The 24801-nt window shown below is 41.0% G+C and overlaps 1 protein-coding gene across 3 annotated transcripts in view; it reads left to right on the top strand.

Moving 5' to 3' along the window:
• LOC310943023 (FERM, ARHGEF and pleckstrin domain-containing protein 1-like) overlaps nt 1-24801 on the top strand; it is a 52407-nt gene that overhangs the window by 7110 nt on the left and 20496 nt on the right. For all 3 annotated transcript variants that reach the window (XM_083908505.1, XM_083908507.1, XM_083908506.1), the window contains exons 3-7: nt 18634-18738; nt 21010-21052; nt 21376-21454; nt 23436-23533; nt 24057-24171. In XM_083908505.1, the coding sequence (XP_083764631.1) occupies nt 18634-18738; nt 21010-21052; nt 21376-21454; nt 23436-23533; nt 24057-24171 (440 nt within the window). The remainder of the gene's footprint in view (nt 1-18633; nt 18739-21009; nt 21053-21375; nt 21455-23435; nt 23534-24056; nt 24172-24801) is intronic.

The following is a 24801-nucleotide window of genomic DNA, read 5'->3' on the forward strand; positions in this document are numbered from 1 at the left end:
TGGTTTCATGCCCTCCTCGGTGAAGCTGCACTGTATCATCATCATCATCATCATCATCATCAGCAGCAGCTCAGAGTTTGGCGAGTTTTTGTGACGATGATTAAGAAGGAATCCGCGGAGAGCGCTGTACGTCCAGAGCTGCCAGTGCGGGGACGCCGTAATTGGCTCTTGTGAGAATGCCAAGAATGTATGTGGTCATTTGCGAGTCGATGCCTGAGGCCGAGTGGACAGTTTGACAGAAGGCTCGACTACAGTGTAACAGTGTGTGGGACGGATGTCATCTCTGTGTGTGTGTGTGTGTGTTCTGACTCGATCCTAAATATGGATGGTTTCTGTGAGAACGTTGATTGTGGGGGGCTGCGTATCAACAAGCATCTGGTGACACTACGCATACGCAGACACGGGGGTGACGATATGATGACTTGTGCTATATTTGGATACTATAACCAAGGATATACAGTATACGTGTGTACTGTATACATTTTCCCCCAAAGTAGTAGTTAATCTGTCAATGGTTTGGTCCATAAAATGTTGAGAAATATCGATCAGTGTTTGTCAAAACTGGAAACGACGATGTTCTCAAATGTTTTGTTTTTGTCCACACTCTTAGAAATAAGGGTTCCAAAAGGGTTCTTCTACATGGGCTGAGGTTCTACCTGGAACCATTTGCTTCTGAAAAACCCACTAAGAACCAATTTGATCAAGAGAACCCTTTAAAACCCCTTTCCTGAATAAAGGGTTTTAAAAGGGTTCCAGGTGGAACCTTTATAAAAAAGGTTCTACCTGGGGCCAAAAAGGGTTCTCCTATGAGGACAAGCCGAAGAACCATATATGGTTCTACTTAGCACTTTTATTTCTAAGAGTGTACAATCCAAAATGATTCAGTTTGAATGATTTCTTAGTTTTATGGAGCAAAGAAACCAGACGATATTCACATTTAAGAAGCTGAAAAATCATAGAAACTGGTTTCAGTTCTTCCATGATTTTAAGGAAAAGTAGGTAAAAAATTATACATTAACAATTTTTCTACGATTGATTGACTTACTTGCCGACTGATCTTTTTAGCGTGTTAGATGTGAATATTTTCTGGTTTCTTTTACTCCATGAAACCAACAAATCATTAAAACTGACAAATTTTGAAAGCAATTTCATCATTTCAAGGTTTGGGAAACACCATTTTATATTTAGTTTTGACGTTTAATGGAGCCAACGGCAAATCGATCAAATTATAGACGTGTTATTCGTCTATTAGTCTTAGAAAATGTCCGTTGAATGGATAATTAGGATGAGTTGAATGAGGGATAGATGTATCACAATATGATATTATCCAGACCAGGATTGGGAGCAATAATCTAAACGAGGAGGTGGTGAGGTGGTGACGAGGAAAGGTGTAACTCTGCTGAAATGGAGGAGAAAAATAGGGACAACATAGAAGAAGCCCTGTGAAAGTGAATTTACCTCAGATTGGGTTAAATAAAGGAGGCATTGTCATTTGTGCTTGACTCACCTAATCAGGTTCTTTTTTTTTTTCCTCTCTCTCCCCTCCTCTCCTCTCCCGTTACAATGCTCTGCAGTGTATTTGCACAGGAGGTGTTGACTGGCATGTGAATCCACAGATAATCCCGCAGCTTACACTTGCACTAGTTTTGGGAGTTTGTCACTGCAGAGAGGTTAATGGGTCTTAAAAGCTCAGCCCAGTGTTCTGCAGACGCAGCGGTGAATCTGTCATTAAACGGGCATCTTTTCTGGTGATTCTTGGTGTCGAGATGACACAAATGGGGAAAGTCTTTAATATTTCCAGTCTTCCAGGACCTCGTTATTAATGATTATCTTAATTAACTTGTTTTTTCACCTTTGAAAGTTCACTGACTGTAGCTGCAAGCAAAAACATTTTACCCTCACCAGTAAGTAAGATGATTTCAGTGATTCAGTGTATAAAGTAGCACAATTTTCAATGCGTTTAAATCTTTTTGACAAGCACCGCAGTGATGTTGTGTCTGGCATTTATTTTGGTCAGGACATGGAATTCAGATTTCAGAAGTCCTGGTATATGACACATGTCTTCAATAAAGTTTCTTGAATGCAGGTGGTTGAATGTGATATATTACTTTTATAAAATCAGCTGTGTCCTCGGGCCGTCACTTAGGAATGTGACATCCCCCCAGATTCCCACGAGGAATTCTAACTGTTCTCTTCTGTGTTTACAGCCACAAATACCATTGGAATCTAATGGAGCTTCTCTCTCTAACTGAATTACAGCCGCAGCAGCAGCAGTGTACTGCTCGGCTTCAGTCCAACGTTATTTTTTATTTTTTTTATTGCCAGTGAAGAATAATTATAATAATTCTACATTCTAATTATTTGAATTTTACTTATTTATAGCAATTTTCTTTGTCTTTATTTCTCTTGCTCGAGAACCAGTACATTTTTGAGTGAATATATCATCAATAAAACATTACGAGTAGACGTTAGTGACCACCAAAGGCTCCATTATTAATTTGGAGTGGAAGCAGCATGGTGGAGGAGTTATCACTCACTCCCTCCTGGTAAATAATTAAAGGTATAGTGGATGTGTGTGTGTGTGTGTGTGTGGTGGGGGCTTTATCTGTTCTCGGTATGTGTGCTCGCATGCCTGGTGAATCATGACATGCGTTACTCATTTAGTTTAACTGGGTTTCACCTGAATTTGTTGTCGGTGAAGCCAGTCGCTGATCCTATGATGGCGCTTTTTCATGATACAGTTGAGTCGTGTTTAGTCGAGCAGTGCCAGAACTGTTTCGGTGAACCCACGGTATTATATTCCTTCTTTTTCCTGAGTTAAATTACAGTTTGAATCGTCGGCTGCCTGCGTTTACTTGTATCCTGGAGGAGATATACACAAGTAAACACATGCACACGCACACCCTGCCCCAGATTTTGGCTTGAGTTTATCTTGAGGTCACGGCATCAGCGATTTGAGGGGGAGTTTTCCAAGGAAGCTGTTTTTGTTTTGTTGCGTGGGAAGAGTTAATGCGACAAGGATAAATAACAATAAAAAGAAAACGAGTCAACGTTACTGCAACCCACGCCTGTTTCGAGCATGTGCAGCATTCAAGCCTTCTTTTAGTCTCTTGGTGTCAGAAAATCCAAGTCCAGTATCTCGTTTTAGACTTTATCCAATCATCTCTCTGCTCATGAGTTGAGGCTGATAGTTGGAGAATTGCAGCTTTAACTGGAAGACAATCAGAGACCAAAATAATAGAGCACAAGTCTGCTTATATTCTGTGTTTTTTCTAGTCGGTCAAGTTCTGCAATGAATTAGTTCCACTCCATTCTAATTATAAGCATTGTCTGTCTAGCATGTACTGGAGTTTATTTTAAAATATCGCTGCTACTGACTGCTGGAAACACTCAGTCATGCGCGACTGTATATTTATGCCCGGCTGAAAATAGTTCCTGCACCAAGAAATAGTCAAATGTCCAGTGATTTTTTTTAAAGTAAGCATTTAGACATTCAATACTGTCTATTTGCAAGTGCGTGTGTCAACATTTGTTTATATAGAACCTTTTTAACAGACTATAGACCAGAATATAATTTCCATATTTGTGTATGTATAAAAATTGGTGATTGTTTCTGTGTTTATATGCAGATATTATTCTGCTTTCCTGTGATTATAACACATTTATCGGGTCTTTGTAAACGTCTTTTCATTGTGGTGATCGATGAAGTCCCACTGAGTTAAGGACCCAGTTAAGTCCATCCAGGGTTCACAGGGGTCCTTGAAATCCTTGAAAAGTTTGTGAATTTGAAAACAAAATGAAGTTAACTTGATATTCAGGTCAATGTCTCCCATCCTTGTGTTGCTTGACATGCTGTACGTAGACTAGGCCTTGGCTGAACAAACATCGAGTACACGCTCTCTGCCGCTGACGTGAGATTCCATTTAGAGCAACGAGCGAGGTATCGTTGAGCGAGAGAGAGCAAGTGACGTGATGTCTGGGAAATGGGAAAATTCCATGATCTTAGGCTCACCGGCTTGGGCTTTGCCCAGAATCCCAAGGACAATCACTTGGCCAGATGCAGAGCGTGCTGCAAATCAATGAAAACGGGCGAAGCAGCTCTTACAAGTTGCCCTCCCATCATCCTAAGCTGTGGTGTCCTGGAAAGTCCTTGACTTCACCGTCAACCAATGTGTGGGAGCCTTGTCCAACCAGGCCTACATGTTGAGCCACATGTTTTTCAATGAGTAGAGTCTAATTGGTGAATATTTCCCCTTCTTGTCCCTTAATCTGACCTTAATCCTGATCATCCACATCAACACTGTCCCACTATCCTGTCTTCTGTTAAAGCTTCTGATCTCCACTGAGACGGACTGTGAGACAAAGTGTTCGTGTTCAGGATGATCTCGTGTCTTGTTTTTGATGAGCGATTGGATCGCGACTCTTTATTATCTGCTCAGTTCGTGTGACCTTTTGTTGTGATTGTGTGCGTTTGTCGAAATGGGAGCTGTTGAACGATTCGTGACTACAGGGAGGAGGTTTATGTGGATTAAGATGATGGAACTGATGGACTATCCAGTCCCTCAAGGATGATGATAGATGAGCTTCAGGTTCCCCCCGTCACATACGCACGCAGACACGCTCGCTTGTGTCGGACGAGGAGTGGTTGACATTTCAAATGGATGGGCCTTTGTGCTGTCGGGCCGTCTGAGGAATTGATGTATGTGAGGCTAGCAGATGCGATGAAAGGACGATGATCGCGTTAAAACGCAGCAGAAGCGATGGCTGACTCAACATGAATGTTCATGAATTTAATTCTTCAGGTTTTTGTTTCAGGCAGCGTCTCGGTTTTGTAAGGCTGTCATGGCGTGTACACAGCAATTTATGCCACCACTGTGCAGTTAATCTAAGCTTCACTGACTTTCCCTGACACGTTTTTGTGCTTTTCCCAGATTACAGTCATGCACAGCGTAAATTACCCTTAGATATAAAAATAAGACGCACAGCCAACATGATGGAACTTATTATGATAGTTATTTATTCATGGTCGCACACAACACTGTCTGGCGGTCCTGGGAAGAAGAGAAATGGAAAGTCACAGCCAAGATTATTTGCACAGCTTCAGCAGCCGATCTGACTACAGGTACAATCAGTGACAGTGATAGTGGATGAGAAGCAAGAACAAGTAATATCATCCACACAGTTATCCCTAAATAACAGGAAAAGAAACTGTTGTTAATCCTCTTTCTTTAGCGCGCACCTTGTTACAAAACCACAGCAGAGTTACGGCATTGCCTCATTGTCGTCCTCCCACCTCTGAGACCTCGACCGGTTGGCCCTTAACAAGAGCAGAAATTACCTTTTAATGCGTCCTCCAATGAGCAAACTAGTCTGCACAGAGCCCCACATAGTTAAAGTGTTGTTACAGTCAGCTGGAGATGTTTGTGAATATTTTACCCTGGAGCCAGAAAAAGAGCCAGTTTCCTGTTCTTCAGTCGTACTTTTTCTCCTGACATTTAAATGAAACGGGGAGAAAGAAGAGGCTAAAGGAGGGACATAATGTAAGAAAATGTGTGTGTTTTGAGGTGCGGAGCCAAATTGTCCTCATGTTTCAGGAGCGCTGTGGTGGTGGGTGCGTGTGCGGTCAGCGCCGAGGTGATGTTTAAGCGCACCATTGTAGTTATTTTAGGATGAGGCTGAAGCTCTGGCTTTATGATTTCTGCGAGTTTATGACTCTTCTCTCCTCCTTGGAGCACATAGTGTACAGAACCCAACAGTAGCTCTGACAGAACTCATCCATCATCTCATGCACACGCACAACTACATATTGATGCAGTTCGTATGGAATCACAAGGGCCACATAAATCCACATTACATGGATATTTGACTTTATGGGTCCGTGTGCTTGAATGTACAGTGTCTAGAGCATTATGACAGTCCTATTAAAAGTAAATATTTGATGTGATTTGCAGATGTGATGTCGTTCCCCGCTCTTGGTCTGTCTTCGAGGTACAAATACGAATAAATAACTTGGTGGATCACGGTCGTTATCCTTAGCTGTTAAGTTGCCGCAGAGGAAGTGTACGTGTGCGTCGTTGCGTCATTGCCGCTGTGTTATTATCGCAGTTAAGCATCTAGGCTGTGCTCATCTGTGAAGTTTTAGAGCCGGTTACGTGTGAACAGTGCATGTAAACCAAATAATAATCTATATCAAAAGTAAACTGTCACAATTTAACTGATATGCTAGATGCAATACTCACATTACCAGAAGGGGGCAGTGCATGATGTTATCTTCATTTTATATGCTATATATATATATATATATATAACAATGCATATATGAAATCTGAAAAGTTGACATTACTGTTCATCATTACCGTTTTCACCTATTTTTAAGTAGTTCATGCTTGAGAAAAACAATTCTTCATGTACAAAATGTCTTCATGTAAACTGGGAAGTCTCTCGGACATCACATTTTACGCAGGCGTAGGATGTGACGCATATTTTAGTGGATGAAAATATTAAAATAAAGAGATAAAATAAAGATAAACACTGCAGAGACGTTGAAGGGCATCTGGACCCTTTTCCCAGTGGAATAATTCAATAACATCAATCATGAACTCTAGAAAAGTAAAGCACTGTCCTTGATTCTTATTTGAAAACATGTCGGATTGGAACATTAAAAGCGTGAATGTGTAATTTATTTCATCGCCGAGTCTGGTTTTGTTTTCCTTCTCCTGTGAAGTCAAAGATTGCATTGTTTCAAAAAATAATTGGCAGCCCCGGAAAGATTCCATCTGTGCATGTGTCGCGCAACCATGGAACATTTGACAGTCGGAGCCATGGTAACTAACTAACTAAAGCTTAATAAGGGGGTCAGCCGTGTCATGTTCTTTGACTGGAGGTTTGAGCAACATGTGGATGCAGCACAGTGCAGCTTTCATACAAAGGGTCTGCTCTGTGTTATGTAATGGTGCTTGGCGTTCGCTGTCTCATTCCTGTGGTCAGAGACTTCAGAGAGGGACTTCTGACTGTGGACTTGTCTTCCCTCTCAGCTTCTTTTCCTTCTCTTCCTTCTGATTTCCTTCGACCCCCAGACCTTGACCTTCCCGCGGAGTGAAGAATCTCCGTCGTCTGGTGTTGCATTGTGCAGCCCCTTTTTGTCCCTCTGCCCTGAGTTTGAGGGCGTGTGCACACGGAGCCACGTGGAAGCGTTTAGACGTAGCCGATTTCAAAGACGGGGTCGCAGACGCAGGCAGTGCGGAGGGAACACGTCGGACAGATTATTATTCAGTAAGTGGAGGGCTGTTGCTTAAAGAGACACAATCACAGCCTCTGAAAGGGAGCTGGGAGATGGGGAGGGGGGAGTGGGAGGGAAGAAAAGAAGAGGGCCCCACTGAGGGGGAAAAAAGAGAGGCTGTGTTTCTGTGATTGTGACGCGTCGCGCACACACATCCGACTCCCACAGAAGCATTCAGTGAATGAGTCCCCAGTGATGAGGCCAGGAGCTGGGCCTCGTTTAGGGGTAATCGCTGTAGCTCACAGACGCCACCATTACATCACAGCTAATGTGGTTTTTGTATATTACAAGTGAGGGTGCACCGATTTATGAAAGGTGTCATTAGTGATGGAGAAGCTACAACCTGACTATTCACTCAAGGTCGTGTTAAAAGTTTAATCGCCTCACACTTAGTATACATATTTTATAGTTAATATTTTAATGGAAAAAAAATACCCCAACAAGATCATTGATTATGAGGCCCATTAATGACTAGGCTGATGGAGGCTTTCCCCATTTGTGGCACTTTTACCCACCTGTCTTTTATGGAGATGAATAGAGCTGCAACTGACGATTATTTTCACGATTAATCGATAAATCGTTGAGTCCATAAAATGCTAAAAAAAACGTTGATCCGTGTTCGTCAAACCTGGAAATGACGATGTTCTCAAACGTCTTGTTTTGTCCACAAACCAAGATGATGACACATTTAAGAAGCTAAAACGATCAGAAATTTGAGCTCTAGAAAGAGACCTCCTCGTCTTCCTTTCTTTGTCTTGGCCTCCTCATCGCCACAACCCCCCTCCTCCTCCACAGTGAAACCTCAGCGTTTGTTTAATTTTGACACAACACATAATTAAGAGCACCTGCTGCCGTTTAGGTTTTATCACCACCAGCATCAGCACCAGCAGCAGCAGCAGACATCATGGCAGGTGGCCCCACAGCGTATTTGACAAGTGAATCTGGCTGATGCTGCATGCGCTGTGTTACTTCTCAGGCCACCTAATCAGATTGGATTTGATGCAAAATGACATTAGCCAGACGATCGATATGTCAATAAAAAAGAAGACTAAACTTGTCTTTGTGTGCCGAGGGGTCGACAGATGTAAGTGGGCGGAGTTGGGGCCTGGCTCGCTCTAGCTTTGTCGCCTCTGCTGCCGTAAATCTTCCCTCCATGATGTTGAAGAAGAGTCGGGGCTTTCCCTGTGAGGTCGTAAGGTGAAAAAGTCATCCGTGAAATGGAAGGTTGTGTTAGAGGCCTGGTGATATCCAGTGGCTGGGTGCATCGTGTTTTCATCCTGTTCTTTTTTTTAATGAAAGGATGCCTTGAAGGAATCTCGTATAATTCGGTACAGATTTGCGTGTTTTCTGCAAACCTTCAACTGGACTCGCAAGATAAACTGCGTATTAGATTTTCATGGTTAAGGTCGGCGGTTTAGATGGGAACGTCATAAGGCTACGTCTGATACAAACACTCGCTTGAACTTGAGCATAACATGAATATTTGGTGGTCAACTACCCATAACAATGTGTCAAGAGAATCCTTTAATGGATGAACTATTTAGATTTGGGTGGCAGTGACCTCACCAAACATGTTTTTGTCTCCTTGAACATTAAATTCTCCTCCAAGTCAACAAGTACTGGGAAACTGCTGTGTGGTGTTTATCTTTAAGGTATTTGGAAAACAGAGATCAGGTCAACTTAATTGTGTACTGGAATGAAGCACTTCCTAAACTTGAACTGTTCTCGGTGTGGGAACCAGAAAGGAACTCTGCGAGGAGAGTTTAGCAAACAGCTTAAAACACCAAACTCCCTCGTCCCTGTCTCATTCCGTGTGGCTCAGGCTCTTTCACTTCACTCCTCTTTCTTTTCTGTTTTTGAGTGAATGTGTGTTTGAGCTTGCAGCACTTGGATTTCCTTCTCAATAGGTGAAGTGTTTCTGCTCCTCTGTCCTCGCTCCCTCGGTGGAATTTAACAGCAGCTCCCCTGCTGCGTCTCCAGCGGCGCGTTTCTCCGAGTTAGCAGAGGAATGTCGGCCGACTTGTGATGGTTTGGAGGAAGAAAAATGGCAGTGTTGGTTTTTTTTTTACCTATCGTCACCTTCATGTTCTTTTTCCTCTTGCTTTTATTACCGCCCCTTCTTCCTCCCAGACTCTGTCTCTCTCTCTCTCTGACAGATTTACAGACAGCTCCATCATACTTCATACCACACTGGGACTTTCCAGCGTTTTTGTCCCGCGATGAATCACAGTCGCCACTCTTTTGGCTTTGGCTTTGGATTGATTGAGTTTTTTTGTGCTCGTTTGTGCTTATCTGGAGCATTTCATTTGATGCTGAATGGCTGCAGAAGACTTATTTCCTGTTGGAAAATTGTGTGTGTTGATTGACACATGCTTTAATGTCATTGTGGTATCCACTTGTAATTGCAATGAAGATTTGTTTGGGGCTGTGGCTTAATTAGATTTGCTGCTTGCTCGTAAATCATCGGCGTATCTTCATGATAACCACACACATGCAGGCATAGTTAAATTATTTAGTTGCCTCCACACCCTCTTTTTTATTTGGATCGAAATCGTGGGTCTCAGCAACTTGCACATACAGTAGATGCACACACAAACAAGTACCAGGCTTAGCCATAGTATCCACCCCATAATGCTTATTGAACTTATTTACTGCTCTTTTTTGTCTGCCAGTAGCCCAGAATTGACAAATAAAACACTGGGTCTATGGAGGGATTTTTGTGTTTTATTATGTAATCAATGGCATTTGGCAATGGTAACATTGATATACATTTGTTCTCAGAAACTGAATAAATGTTACCAAGTCACTGAAACTAAAACATCTTTTCATCCAAAAGTTATTTTATTTGGTGTATTTATTTAGATGCATGCATTATTTTAGTGAAACGTCTTTGTAGTGCAGACATACAAAGGTTGGTAGTGTTCTTCAATAAGTGGTTGCTGAAGTTTAAAATACAATTTTTTGTATTATTCTTTTTATCATTAAACGGTTAAATTTTATAAAATCGGCATTAACAATCGGCAGCTTGTTGCCCTGACTTTTAATACTTGGCATTACCTATACAAAACCCCACATCGGTCTACCCCTAATTTGAAGGCCATCTCACACACACTTGCATGTGGATTGTGAGGCAAATTATGTTCGTTTGGTAGCAATACACAGTTTAATCCTCACTAAAGATGCCACTAAATCCCATACACTGGTCCTTTCAACTACTGTATTTGTTACCTTTTTCACTCCACTAGTTTGGGTCCGTTTCAAACACAGAAAACAGAACACACATTGGGTTGGGACATTCTAGTCTCCTCCCAGAGGACACATTGTGGCCTTCACAGTCACGTCTGACAACCATTATGTTTATATTCTGGTGACATGTAACCTCTCTGGCCAAAGGATTATTGTGGCACTGAAGAAAATCTTAAGAAACATGACATTGAAGGTCGTATGGAGATTTTGTGTCTGTGGGGATTTATCTGGAAGTTTGTTTACTGTGACAAACCGGCGCACACTTAAAGATAAAAGCTTGTGCCACGTCGGTCTACGCTTTTCATTTGACCGCCTTGTTTCCCGACGGAGCACCAGATGCTTTTAAGAAGAAAAAAAAAAGCAGCCCTGTTGTGAGATTTACAGACCTCATTATTGTGCGAGGAACGTCGTTCCTACACATCACACTAATTGCCTTTTTTTTAATGGTGCAACATTGTGCACGTATTCCCCTCTGCTGCTCAATCTAATTGTCTGCCTCAAGTGTTCTGTGAGCCGTAACACACTCTCACACACAACACAAACACACACTTAGATACGCACTGTTGTCCTCCCAGCAGCCTGCAGGCATTTTCATCATCCTGCATCAGTTTGATTTCCCACCATGCCTCGGCTGTCGGTGCTAGCAGGTGCTCTGCCAACATGCCGTATATTCAACAGTCCACTTAGGTGTGTGTGTGTGTGTGTTGTCGCTCTGTCCATGTGTGAACCGTGTGTCCTTTTCCTTCTGGCAGCAGTGGAGGAACTGGTGCCAGTGGGTTAAGCCTTTTAACCTAATCTCAAGGAGAGAATGTGATTGGTGGACGTACGAGGAGGGAGGAGGCCTCGCCCGTCTGTCCTGCTGGTCACTGCTGTTTAGTTTATTTCCTCAAGATGGAAAAAGCACCGTGCCAGGCCACTGGCATTCTTCACATTTTTTGCCAGTGTGACTGCACGGGTGAAACGTGTCATGGAATAAAAGAAAGAAACGCTTGCACACAATAGCACGTTAAACTGCAGGTTCTTGGCCAAGGCACAGTCTTTATATTTATCCCAATTCAAGCAGCCTGTGCGATCTTTATACGTCTATATACACAACCGTTCAAAAGTTTGGGGTCACCTATACAATTTTTTTGGTGTTTTCCATTAAAAGTCACTTTTATTCATCGAAAGAGTTGCAAAATGATTAGAAATAATGATTTTTATTCAAAATAATAATTTTGCCCTTTTGTCAAAGAACCAGCAAAACTGTTTTCAGCTGTCCTAACATGATTGCACAAGGGGACTAGCAAACACATTGTACCATTAGAACACTGGAAATGGGCCTCCATACACCTATCTACATATTCCATTAAAAAACAGTTGTTTGCAGCTAGAATGGTTGTTGACCACATTCACTTTGTATAGAGTGTATTTCTGATGCATTTAATGTTATATTCATTGAAAAAATAAGGACATTTCTAAGTGACCCCAAACTTTTTGAACGGTATTGTATATATGTATATATATTTGCACATAATATGTGCAAATATATATACATATATACAATACCGGGTTAGGGTTAGGGTTAATAATTCGAAGATTTCTCAAACATATAATATATGTTTGAGAAATCTTCGAATTATTGGTTAAATAGCACAGAAAACGACGAACAATGACATTTGCAGTAACCCACAGGTGCACTCGTGTATATTCAAGCAGTGGCTGCAGCAGCTGGCGTTTGTTATGAAAGGTTGTAACACTTAAATACTTTCATCATTCAATGCAGAGCGTTGGCCAACACCAACAAGCTGTACGGGAAACCCATTGACTTTTTCTTCTAGCTGACATTAGCCAAGCGGCTGCTGAGTTAGCAGCGCTGCAAGCACAGCAGGGGGGAAAGCCCGACTGTAGGAAGGTGGGGGGTGGGGGAGCATCTGTAATGCTGCACAACAATGGCTTTAACATGGCATTATTATCAAAGTAGACATTATGGACTGCTGTACTCACTCTGCCCTTGCAGTAGAATGTCTTATAGACGCATTATTGTGAGCCTTGAGGGACAAACGGCAGTCTATCTCCTTTCATATCATCCCAGCAGCTGGCGTGGAGATAACCGGGCAATTTGCAGGCGTGCATACCGACGCAAAAAAAATCCAGAACAGCAAAATACATTGCTGCGAGCGATAGTGTCACGTTGCACGCTCTGCTGCGACTCCAGCGGCGTTTCCTCTGTGGCCCCGTTGACCTGAAGAGCAGCAACAGGGCACAGCAGGTTCTCTGGTATGAGCATGAGAAAATACCAAAAAAAAAAAAAATATATATAAACACATCCACGGCTCAAATGTCTACTTTGTCAAACTTTCTCATCCATATCTTTGTTTCATTTATCACACACATCTCATGTTTAGATTCCCGTCTCACTGACAAACAGCTTTGCTGGAACCCGAGAAGAAATTGAACAGCTCTGAGGTGATTTGTTGTTTTTTTTCTCCCAGCCCTGTCTTTTCCCTTGTGCAGAGTTCTTATCATCAGTCTCACCCATCTGGTTTCTATCCCTGTCGACGTTAGTCCAAGTGCTGCAGAGCTGCAGAGGAGTGGTACCTTTCAAACATCTTTACTCTTTACTCGGTGCCAGTTTGCTCCGAGACATTGAACAGAAGAATTCACTGAGATTTCTCGAGTCTTTCACAAAGCAAGTTAAGAACACCTAAAAAAAGTATGTGTATTTCACAGGTCATTTGCATCAGTGACGCTGTGGAACACTGGGCATGCCATCGCAGATGGTGAGAGTGTTTGACTTGGCTGTAAATTGGAGGAGAAGGAAAGAGAGGGGGAGGAGGAGGAGGTGGAAGACGAGCAAAATAATTGATCACGACAGTGGTTTTATGCGGCCTACTAAAAAAAAAAGTGATATTCATTTTGAGAGTGATTGTTGCTGACAGAGATGTGCCACTACTTCCATCTGTGAGAGCTGAGCTTCTTATTGTGACTTTTTTTTATACAAGCAACAAATTAATCGATATAATATTCATTCAGTCGCTGTTTAACTAAATCCGACCTGGTTAGATTTTATGCTAATCGTTGATTTACTCTCTCATGACTCATGCATTTTCGTGAGCTTTCATTTCTGACATAAACGCAGCAAGAGAAGTAAATGACACACTCTTGTTGACCTCATGCATGAGAACCTGTATTCAAGCAGCGAGGGAGTAGGAGAGAGGGAGTGTGTGTGTGTGTGTTGTTTTTGTGACTGATGACTTTGCAGGGTAACCGTGAGGATAGTTTTGGCATGAACACGGTCTGCTGAATGAACACGAAAGCTGGCAGCTCACATGCAGCAACAGCAGCCCCTGATCTGCTAAGTGCAGCGTGGACAACCAGACAAGTCACGGAGTCCGAATAAGATCCTAATTCCTAAGCAAACCGTCTTACTTATTGTTATCACACTTGTGACTAATTTGCTTCTTGTGAACCTACAGTCCTCTATGACATCGGCATGATTTGAGTCGGGGTTTGCTGCGAAAATAAAAGTGCATGAGTCATTTTGTGAAACGTCAACAGAAGCAGGAAGCAGTTGGATCAGCTGCAGATATGCCTCTCCGTTTTATTAGCCTTATTTTTGGACTCGGACACTTGCTGCCAAAATAAGCAGTATTTTCTTCTCCTTCTCTGTGCTGCCTCATCTATTCGTGTATGTGCTTTTCTCATTAGTTTTGTCACAAACGAGAAGCGTGGATTTTAAATAGCTCAGGAGCTGTGAGGACATGGCAGATATATGGGTTAGGGTTAGAAGTGCTGCTTTTTCTCCTGTGTCCATTTATCCTCAGAGAAGTCTGTTAGAGTTTTGGATGTTTGGATGACGGTCACCAGACCTGAAGCCAGATTCCGGCACAGTTCAGTGCTGGACAGTTAGTTTGTTAAGCCTCGCCTCCAGACCGGCTCGCCTTCTAATTATCCTGCCACGTTGGTTGAAACAGGACAGCTGTTTGAAGGTAGTGGACCCTGCCTTTATGGAACCTTGGCCTTTTCTAGGTTGCAGTTACTGTCTGAAATTCTGACTCCCGACATTTCTCAGCCACTTTATCGTGCATATTTTTACACGCAGCAGAGAAATATCTGGATTTGTTGCGCACCATTCCACATCTAGATAAGATATTTGTCTGTGTGCTTGTGCTTTTGGCCGGCTGAGAAAAGGCTCATTGATGGAGGCCGCTCAATGAGGCGATTGTGATTTGAACTGAAAAGCAGCCCAGTCTGAACTCCACAGGAGCCTCGTCTGCTCTGGCCCTGCACAGCTCACAGATTTCAAATGCTCTCATACATGCAGTCATTTATAGGCCAAAGGTATCCCCTGTAACATCATTTCCTCCCATGACTTTATCTCAAAAGTGTGACCCAAGGACCTATTTTTACTCTCCTATATCATTATAAATAAAAACCTAAATACTCTCCGTTATATTTTTGACCTCGAGCGGTCGAGTGTCCATTTCCTCTCCCTGATCTGTTGCCAAGATCAGATCATGAGAACAGGCTGGAATGGATGGTTCCATTTTAAGTGCCACTTTTATTTAGTAAGGAGCGAGCGCCACTGTTGACTGCATGTGGCAGCATTTTTGAAGGAAAAACACTTTTTTTCCCAATGAATATAACATTTAATGAATCAGAAATACACTCTTTACATTGTTAATGTGGTAAATGACTATTCTAGCTGTACATACTCCATTTTTTTTAATGGAGTATGTACATAGGTGTATAGAGGCCCATATCTAATGCGTGTTCTAATGGTACATTGTGTTTGCTAATCGCGTTAGAAGGCTATTGGATGATTAGAAAACCCTTGTGCAATCATGTTGGCACAGCTGAAAACAGTTTTATTTTGACTACAAATCATTATTTCTAATCTTGTCAATGTCTCGTATATATTTTCTATTCCTTTTGCAACTCTTTTGAGGAATAAAAGTGTGACTTTTAATGGAAAACACACACTTTTTTTTGATAGGTGAGCCCAAACTTTTGAACGGTAGTGTATAAGGAGTGGAAATTGTGACCCAATTCCTTCAGTTGCATTATTCGCAAATGTATTTTAAATGATTGCAGACGGCGCATGTGGTGGAAACCCAAAACATTGTCCGATCCATTTTGAAAACATCAGATCTAGATGTAGGAACAGGCAGTTGCAGTTTGTGCAGCGCAGTAATGGTTTTGTAAATACATCTAATGGATAGAAGGTGTAAAAATAGTCTTGTTGGCGAATCAGCAGGTTTGTCCAGCAGCTGTTGGATTCCGTCTCTTGACTTTTTCCTTTTCCTCTCGCATTAATTAAAATGCATCTTTTGACAGTATCCAGGTTCACGAGAGTCAGTGAAGGCATCACTCACACCTGTAACGAGACACACATCGACTTATACAATGACACTTCTCACGGCCTTTTGTTGTTACACCATATCTGCTATCGACATTTAAATCTTTCGCCTCTGTTTTCTTTTTCACACCCCCCTCCCCCTCCCCCTCCTCTCTGTCTGCATTCCACCTCCTATCTTACATTACCTGGATGCGATATAGGATATCTCCCTCAGGTATGTAAGGGCTTATACTCTCTTTATTGGAGAGAGAGGGGTTCGCTGATATTTGAGGAAATTGCTTTTGCCCAAAAACATACTGGGGAATTCAAGCATGGTCGTATTATTTTGTGAAACACGATCTGTTTTCCAAACATTTCGGATTCTCTTTCTTTCTACGTCTCACCTCCACCAACAAGGTTATATTTCTTCACCAAGAGTTCCATTTAATTCCATTTTTGCTTAAATTTACTGCTCATCGAACCTTCTCGCCTATCTTTAGTCACCACCATACTTCAGCATCTTGCTCTATTTTGTTTCTTAGGATTTTAGAGCTGCAACTAACGATTATTTTCGTAATCGATTAATCTGTCGATTATTTTCTCGATTAATCGATGAATCGTTTGGTCCATAAAATGTTAAAAAACGTTGATCAGTGTTTGTCAAAGCTGGGAATGACGATGTTCTTGAACGTCTTGTTTTGTTCACAATCCAAAATGATTCAGTTAAAATGATTTCTTTGTAATGTGGTGCAGAGAAACCAAGAAAACATTCACGTTTAAGAAGCTAAAACAATCAGAAATCTTGTTTTAATCATGAAAAAAGCTTAAAACCGATTATCGATTATCAAAGTAGTTGCCGATTCATTTAGTAATCGATTAATAATCGATTCATCGATTAATCGTTTCAGCTCTATAGGATTTCTTCCGCTCTCTTGTCCTTTATTCAGCTATCAGCTGATCTAGAGACTGCAACTAACAATTATTTTCTCCATGAATGGTTTGGTCCATAAAATGTCCGAAAAAGGTTAAAAAAACGTTGATCAGTTTTGTCAAACGTGGAAATGACGATGTTCTCGAACGTCTCGTTTTGTCCACAAACCAAAATGATTCCGTTTGAATGATTTCTTTGTTATGTGGAGCAAAGAAACCAGGAAAATATTCACATTTAAGAAGCTGAAACAGTCAGAAATCAAGTGTGGGAAGGGAGGGGGCAAACGGCGGCCAACGCACAGGAAGCCGAAAGATAACACGGCTGACGACACTTTTAACCTCCGTTAAACCACGCTCACCACAGCCCGTGTCTGGATGTTGTCCAACCCCTGGAGAAAAAATCGTGGAGCTTTGTGCAGCAGGACAGTGGCATCTGTCTCTCTCTGTACCAACGTGTAATAAGGATGTCACTGGGTCAGGATTTGTTTCTGAGGCAAAGCTGATATACAACTACAGTATATGGTAATTTATCGCTGTCGGTTCAGGAGGCTTAGATCGCGTCACGATGCGCGTCCGCGTGTACGTGGGTGTGTCCATACACACGGTCTAAACCACACAGAAACAGATGGACACGCACACACACACACACACACACACGTTAGCCAGATGGTGACAGACTTGGATCACTCTACTGTGGGGCTTCCCTGCTCTGATTCCACTCCTTTCAGCCTCCGTCCTCTCTTTTGTCCTGCATTAACACGCATCTTATCAGAGTCCGTCTGTATTTTTTTTTAGTTTCATGGGAACCTGGCATAGCTCAGAAAATGTTCCCCTTAATCGCATAAAATGCTGTTAAAATAACTCTAACTGGTATAAGCGGTATGTGGCAATGAGCCAACAGACTTTCACTACCTTATTTTGTTTAATTTGCCCCAACCAGATTATGTCATGCTTCCTGGAAAAGAGGGCGTTTACTGTATGTAGTAAATCAAAAATAAAGAGTGTCTTAATGCAAGTGTTAAATACCATATGGGAGTATGTAGAGCTGAAACAATTCATCGATTAATCGGTTTGAAGCTTTTTTCATTATTAAAACAAGATTTTTGATTGTTTTAGCTTCTTAAATGTGAATATTTTCTTTGTTTCTTTGCTCCACCTAACAGATAAATCATTAAAACTGAATCGTTTTGGTTTGTGGACAAAACAAGACGTTCGAGAACATCGTCATTTCCAGGTTTGACGAACACTCATCGACGTTTTTTAACATGTAAATGTAAACAAACAGAATTATTAGTAGGTACACACAAGTCCACACTGTAAATATGATGTTTTTACGAGGTGTAATGCCATTTATTTTGTTTTTATTTGATTCAATTTGCCATTTTCTGCTTCGAGACGCAATCAAACCGCAGCGTGACAGGCTGGTACCGTTTAGCTCGAGCCACGTGTGGGGAGAAAATGGTTGCGTACTAATTCTGGGGTTTGCTTCCATGTCTGAGCGTTTCCTTTCATGCTCGTCGGTGGAATCGATTAAGTCCTGAGCTGCGGGGAGGAGATTGCTTCATGCTTGTCATGTCTCTGCTGCTGCTCATGCTGGACGACTCCAGCAAACCGCTGGACAGATGATGTCTGTGTTCGAGTGCACGCACGCACTCTGTCCTGCAGTATTGTGACAGAAAATGCCAGTTTCTGTCTGTCTGTAAAACCTCCTAAATATTACACACTTGACCTTTTAAATCACAGCCCTCTGATGTGATGCTTTGTGACACTGACAACGTTTTCACTTCTCTATCTTCTAGTTTTCAAATATTTTATTTATTATTAATGTCAAATTTTTTTCTCTCTCTCTCTCTTCCAGCAACGTTCTCCCGGTAAAGTGCTGTTTGACCTGATTTGCGTCCATCTCAACCTGACTGAGGGAGACTATTTTGGGCTGGAGTATCTGGACCATCGCAAAATGACGGTAAGAATCTAGGATGCTGTCTGTCGGTATGATAAAAGCTTTGTTTTAACAGAATTATGACACAGATTTGCGTTATCCCTAACCTAACAATAACCAGTTCATTTCCTAACTTGAACCCACAATTCGAATCTTAGCCCTTAACTTTACCACAGGACGATTCAATTACAAACTCGGTAAGTCATGTACATGAAAACAGTGCACAGTAGTAGCTGTAACTATTTTAAATTGAAAATAAATGTGTTTGTCATCTCAGGAGCATAAAATGAAAAAAGGGTTGCACAATATTAGCATTTGTTTCCCTTTGAAACAAGAGAAACTGGCACTACCATTCAAAAGTTTGGGGTCACCTATACAATTTTTGTTATGTTTTCCATTAGAAGTCACACTTTTATTCATCAAAAGAGTTGCAAAATTAAAAGAAAATATAGCCAAGACATTGACAAGATTAGAAATAATGATTTTTATTCAACAACAATGTATAGAGTGTATTTCTGATTAATGACCCCAAACTTTTTAAAGATAGTCTTTGTCATATACGACCCACAAACATCCCAAAATGCCTTTTGAATAGACTTATGAATAAACTTTACCAATTGTTTAGAAATAAGGTTCCCCCCTAATCGAGACCAGGTTTTGGTCTCTCACATGAGGACTACTGGTCCTGACAAGGCCAGTGTTTATACCAGAAAAAGGTCAAATATGAGCATACATAAACACATACCTACCTATGATACACACATTCATATATATATACATTCATTGTATATAGTGTACATTATGGTCTACGGCATATCTAAGGTACAGAGATACTGTACATATATATATATATATATATATATATATATATATATATATATATATATATATATATATATATATATATATATATATTTTATCACTTGTTGATCTTTCCTTTTATATATATATATATATATATATATATATATATATATATATATATATATATATATTTTATCACTTGTTGATCTTTCCTCTCTGTGCTTCTTGTTCTTGCTTTTCTGTCCTCTGAGCGTGAAGCATCATATTCTTTCCCACAAGTTTATCTTTAGCTTAAATGACATGTGTGCTCCCTGGAAGGTTGTGATTAGTTCTTCTGTGTGTAATGTAATGGAAGTTTCTTCATCGTGTACCACACGAGGAACTCTTTATCTACAGTACTTCGCTGTCTGGACATCACACTGATTTCATGTGATCTCAGTTTTGTCTTCCTGTTTGATCGCAGAGCAGCCGGTTGTGATAATTGGATGTAAATGCCTGAGGGGGTGGCGGCATGTCTGTGTCTGTGTTTTCCCTGTGTTTGCTGGTAGACTCTTTTTTTTTTGTCAGAGTGTGAAGAACACATAGCTGGAGGAGAACACATTCATGTATCAGTATGCACAGTCAGACGTCACACACAGATGCTCTCTGTGCATTTTCACTGCCGCGGGTTCGAGAGCAGCAGATTGAAAGTGGACCAGTGGAACAAATGATGTCATAGTGAAGAAATAATGGCCACACTGTCAGTGCATGCACAGAACGAAGAAGGAGACGCATATGCTTGAAGCGATTCCACCCAGGGAATATCAATGGCTGTTTTTCCGGTCTTGTGTTTGTGTTTTTTAGATGCGTGTGATTTATCGGTATAATGAATAACCCCGGCTCAAAATATGCCACATCATAATCAAAAGTTATTACACGGAGCGTTTCACATGCGCTCATGTGCTTCACAAGTTGTGTTTATCCTTCATAATGATGTGTTGCTGCCTTTCCATGGCGTGTTTGGTAGTAATTTAATCTAATATTCCCGATACAGCAGTGGTCGACGTCAGCCTTGATGCAATGCTGTTATTTTCCACTTGTTAAAATTGATTTATTGACATATATATATATGTATGTGTATGTGTATATATGTATGTGTATGTGTATACATGTGTATATGTATGTATGTACATGTATGTGTGTATATTTATGTATATACATGCATATGTATGTATGTACATGTGTATATACATGTATATACATGTATATGTGTATATGTGTATATGTATGTATACGTATATGTGTATATGTATGTATACGTATATAGTGACATACACATATTTCAGTTTTTATTTATTAAAATTCCTCCTGATCTGTAGCATTGCTCATTCGGATTCAAGACGTACCAAACAACCCACCTCACTTTTCCTATATGGGAAATCTTCATAATAATTGTGTTATAATGATGATTAACATCGTTATCAATAAGTAAAACTGTTCTCTCTTCCTCAGCTGTGGCTGGACCTGCTGAAGCCGACACTAAAACAGATCAGACGTAAGTATCCCGTCTCATTTTTGCACAAAAATTATACTCCGCTTTCACTCGAGAGCTGTATTTTTACAGCCCACAAAGATGTGACATAAGAGTTCAAATTTAGGGATTGACAACTGGCAATCAAGTGCTGATTAGTGCTTTTTTTTCAACCCCAGCAAGTTGCAAAACTCTTTCACTGGAAAATCAGGTTGAATAAGTTAGACACTAGATACGCTACACTTATAATATATACCACAGCACTGGTGTTAGGATTATTTTTATCTGTATCTTTAACGTCCCCTTCATCTGCGACTCACACCCTTCATTTTCTTTCCCTCCCTCAGGGCCTAAAAACACCATCCTCCGCTTCGTGGTGAAGTTCTTCCCGCCTGACCACACGCAGCTCATGGAGGAGCTGACTCGGTAGGTTCCCCGCGGATGCAGAAACCACACCGTTTCTGAGGGAGGGCTCGTCAGATTATATGCCATGTTTTCAGTCTTTTCGGGGAGGATTTTTCAGGCACCAAATATGGCTCAAAGCTGCCTGTGAACATGAGACGCAGACCTCGCTCGCTACTCACGTGTTTGTCTTCTTGCTTTGTGTTTTTCGGTCAGCCACGCACCATTTGTAACACATTTTTTGTCCACATGCCGCAGCATCCAGCGTGTTTTTTTCTTCCCTTCTCTGGACACAAATGTGCACTTTTTGTCTCTTTTTTTAAAAAGAGAACCAGGCTCATGAAAACATCTGTTTTGGGACCATTTCTGTGAAACGAGCAGAGGAGTGAAGTTTGTTCCTCTGCTATAGACACTTCTGTTATCTTAATAGGAACCACTGGTTCATCGGGAGAAAGGAGAACGATCTCGTTTACACTTGTTGCTTCAGTTCTTTTCACCTACTTGTTTATCAGCGACCATCTTGTTTTGCTTTCATTCTTGTTTTGTCTGACTAAAACCTCTGTCCTCGACCACATAGAATGATTTGACCTCTCGCTTTTTCCCACACTGTCGCTCCCGCTCCACTTGGATTTACACGAGACGACAGGAAGTGTTGGGGGCGACATCGGACACTGAAATTTTAAAATCTCCACATAATATTATAGTTTCCTCTTTGACTCTTCAGCTTCTGAGCTTCCCCCCTCATTCATTCCTCTGATGTCACACTGTCTTGTCATTTAACAGGAAGTGGTTGACGTCTCTTTTCCCCCCCGTCCTACAGTGTTTGTCTCAGGGTTTTACGGCGTTGACAGTGTTTTTGTCCGACCATGTGCAGACCAACCACGTAGACTCGCACTTTGTCATTAGCTTTTTATTAAAACGGGACACCGGCCAATATCTTCAGTATGATTTAGGGCTCAGTCTCTCTAGTTAATCATTTGGCCAATAACACTCTAATCTCTCAACATAGTGACGTCGCTCTCTCCTGAAAGCTGCCGTGCTGTTTTCTTAAACAATAAAAAAATCGTCCCGCTGCTCTTTTTCTCTCGAGGCTAAAACAAAACGATACAGAAACGCGCGGAAAGCCTCATTAACTTTATGGTCGAGGTAATGACACAGTTATAAAAGAGGTTGAATTGGATGTCACATAAAAAGCGGCTGGAGTGTTAATTCCACTCTCATGTACACGTGGATGCACCTCAGGCAGAGTCGGGCTTTAAAAATAAGTTATGGCGGATTTTGACCAATTTGTAAACATTGTGTGTTTGGTTGTTTTGTCGTGTCCTAATTAGGCATTGCACAATTTGGGATATTGTACGTACCAGAGATAATTGCAATACATATAAATAAATATACATTTAAAACCTGCTGAAATCACTTGTTATATATATATTTTTAGTGAACATTTAACAGGAATCTTAAGTAATAATAAAATCATTAATTCCTGGAATAACAGGAAAGATGCAGGCTCCCCCTTGTGGCCCTTCTTTGTTTTGTTCTTTATTAATCCCAATAGGGAAATTCCCCTCTGCATTTAACCCATTGTCTACTAGGAACCCTTCCAGCCCTTGACCTGTCCAGATTTGCACCTGCATTTGATATTTTCACAATAAAAGATCAACTTATTATCACGACGTGCAATAAAATCCTAAATAGTCAAAAACCCCAGCACTTTACCAGAAATTCTTTGCTCTAGAACAAGATGTAAACGGAGAGAGAATCAGCACAGTGCATATTTATTAAGAGAAACTAAGTCTAAATCCAGGAGACGCAGTATAAAGTGTGAGACTGTGTTTAAATGCCAAGGTACTTACATTGCTTTTCACGTCATAAGCTGTTAGTTTCTATATAACCTCCATTAACCCATTAACCTGTCCAGTCTCTGCGTCCCTTACACTCTCTCTCTCTCTCTTCCCCTCCGTGCCTTATAATCCCTCTCTCTACCTCTCGTTTCTCCTTCTTGCAGGTATTTGTTCGCCCTGCAGATTAAGCGCGACCTGGCCTGCGGTCGCCTCATCTGTAACGACACCAGCGCCGCCCTCATGGTCTCCCACATCATTCAGTGTAAGTGCAGAGAAAGTGTGAGAACTTGTATATGATAATATAAAATGATTTAAAATGCCATAATATTAAAAACATTGAATATATCAAGCAACTGCTTTATACATACAGCATAGGATTAAATACGGATTAGGTTGAAATTATATTTAACTGCTAGTATCCTCTGCTGCTAATGCAGAGGATATAGGATTTATGGATTCAATTTCAGTCCCCGCAGGTGGGCTACAGCACAACATGCTAAAGGATATCACTGTTGCTGTGGCAACCGTCAGTGCAGAGATATATGTATGTGCACCTGTGGGGTGGTCTAGTGTTATTGGTGCTAACAGATGGAGACTATACATACATACATACATACATATACAGTATATCATTCGTATATAGTCAAAAACAGACGTTTAGATACAATATATGATAATGAATTGTTACTGTCGTTGCCTAACAAGCAGTGTCTTTGTGTGTCACCTCCTTTTTATATTCACTTCACGTCATTTCTGAACTGTCCTTCCTTCGTTCCCTCCATCAGCGGAGATCGGGGACTTCGATGAGACCCAGAGCTGGCAGCATCTCCTCCACAACAAGTACCTGCCCGACCAGGACGCCATCAGAGACAAGATCACCGACTGCCACCGCAAGCACGTGTGAGTTACTGCGTTGGTTTGTCTTGCAAATCTTTATCTGACCAGCACTCCTTTATCCTAAATTATAAGAATTTTTAAACGGCAATAAGTTGAAACTGGCAAATCGATCCAGTTTCAGCTCCAATAATATGTTTAACATAATCACTACTGTCTTTTTCATAACTGTATTCGTAAAACTCAATTAAAATTACCATTGTCATACAGTAGAATAGACTATAGGGCATAAAATAAGGGAAAACACGTGCGAGTATTGTTAGTAAAAACTAGGATAAATAACCATATATTTTCATCTTGAATATCTCTCACAGCATATTATGATACATGGTCCACAATCACATCACTGTTAAAGTATATAATAACCCCCTAAAAAGGGTAAAATACACTATTTATATTGTTTTACACTAACGTGTTGCTGGTGACACAAATTGATGTGGAAATTATCTCTATCTCACAAATCTTCATATTAATTTTCTGCTGATACTTATGTTGTATATTATAATGTACGCCTATTTTATGTCGCTTGCGTGTCCTTTGAAATGTAATGAAATGACTTGAGAGTTCTCAAGAGTGAAACAACAAACGGGGTCATTGTAACAATCAGTGAAGCGACACTTGTTTTTCCTGCAAACA

Source organism: Microchirus variegatus (genome assembly GCF_963457635.1).
Source record: "Microchirus variegatus genome assembly, chromosome: 22".
Lineage (NCBI taxonomy): Eukaryota > Metazoa > Chordata > Actinopteri > Pleuronectiformes > Soleidae > Microchirus > Microchirus variegatus.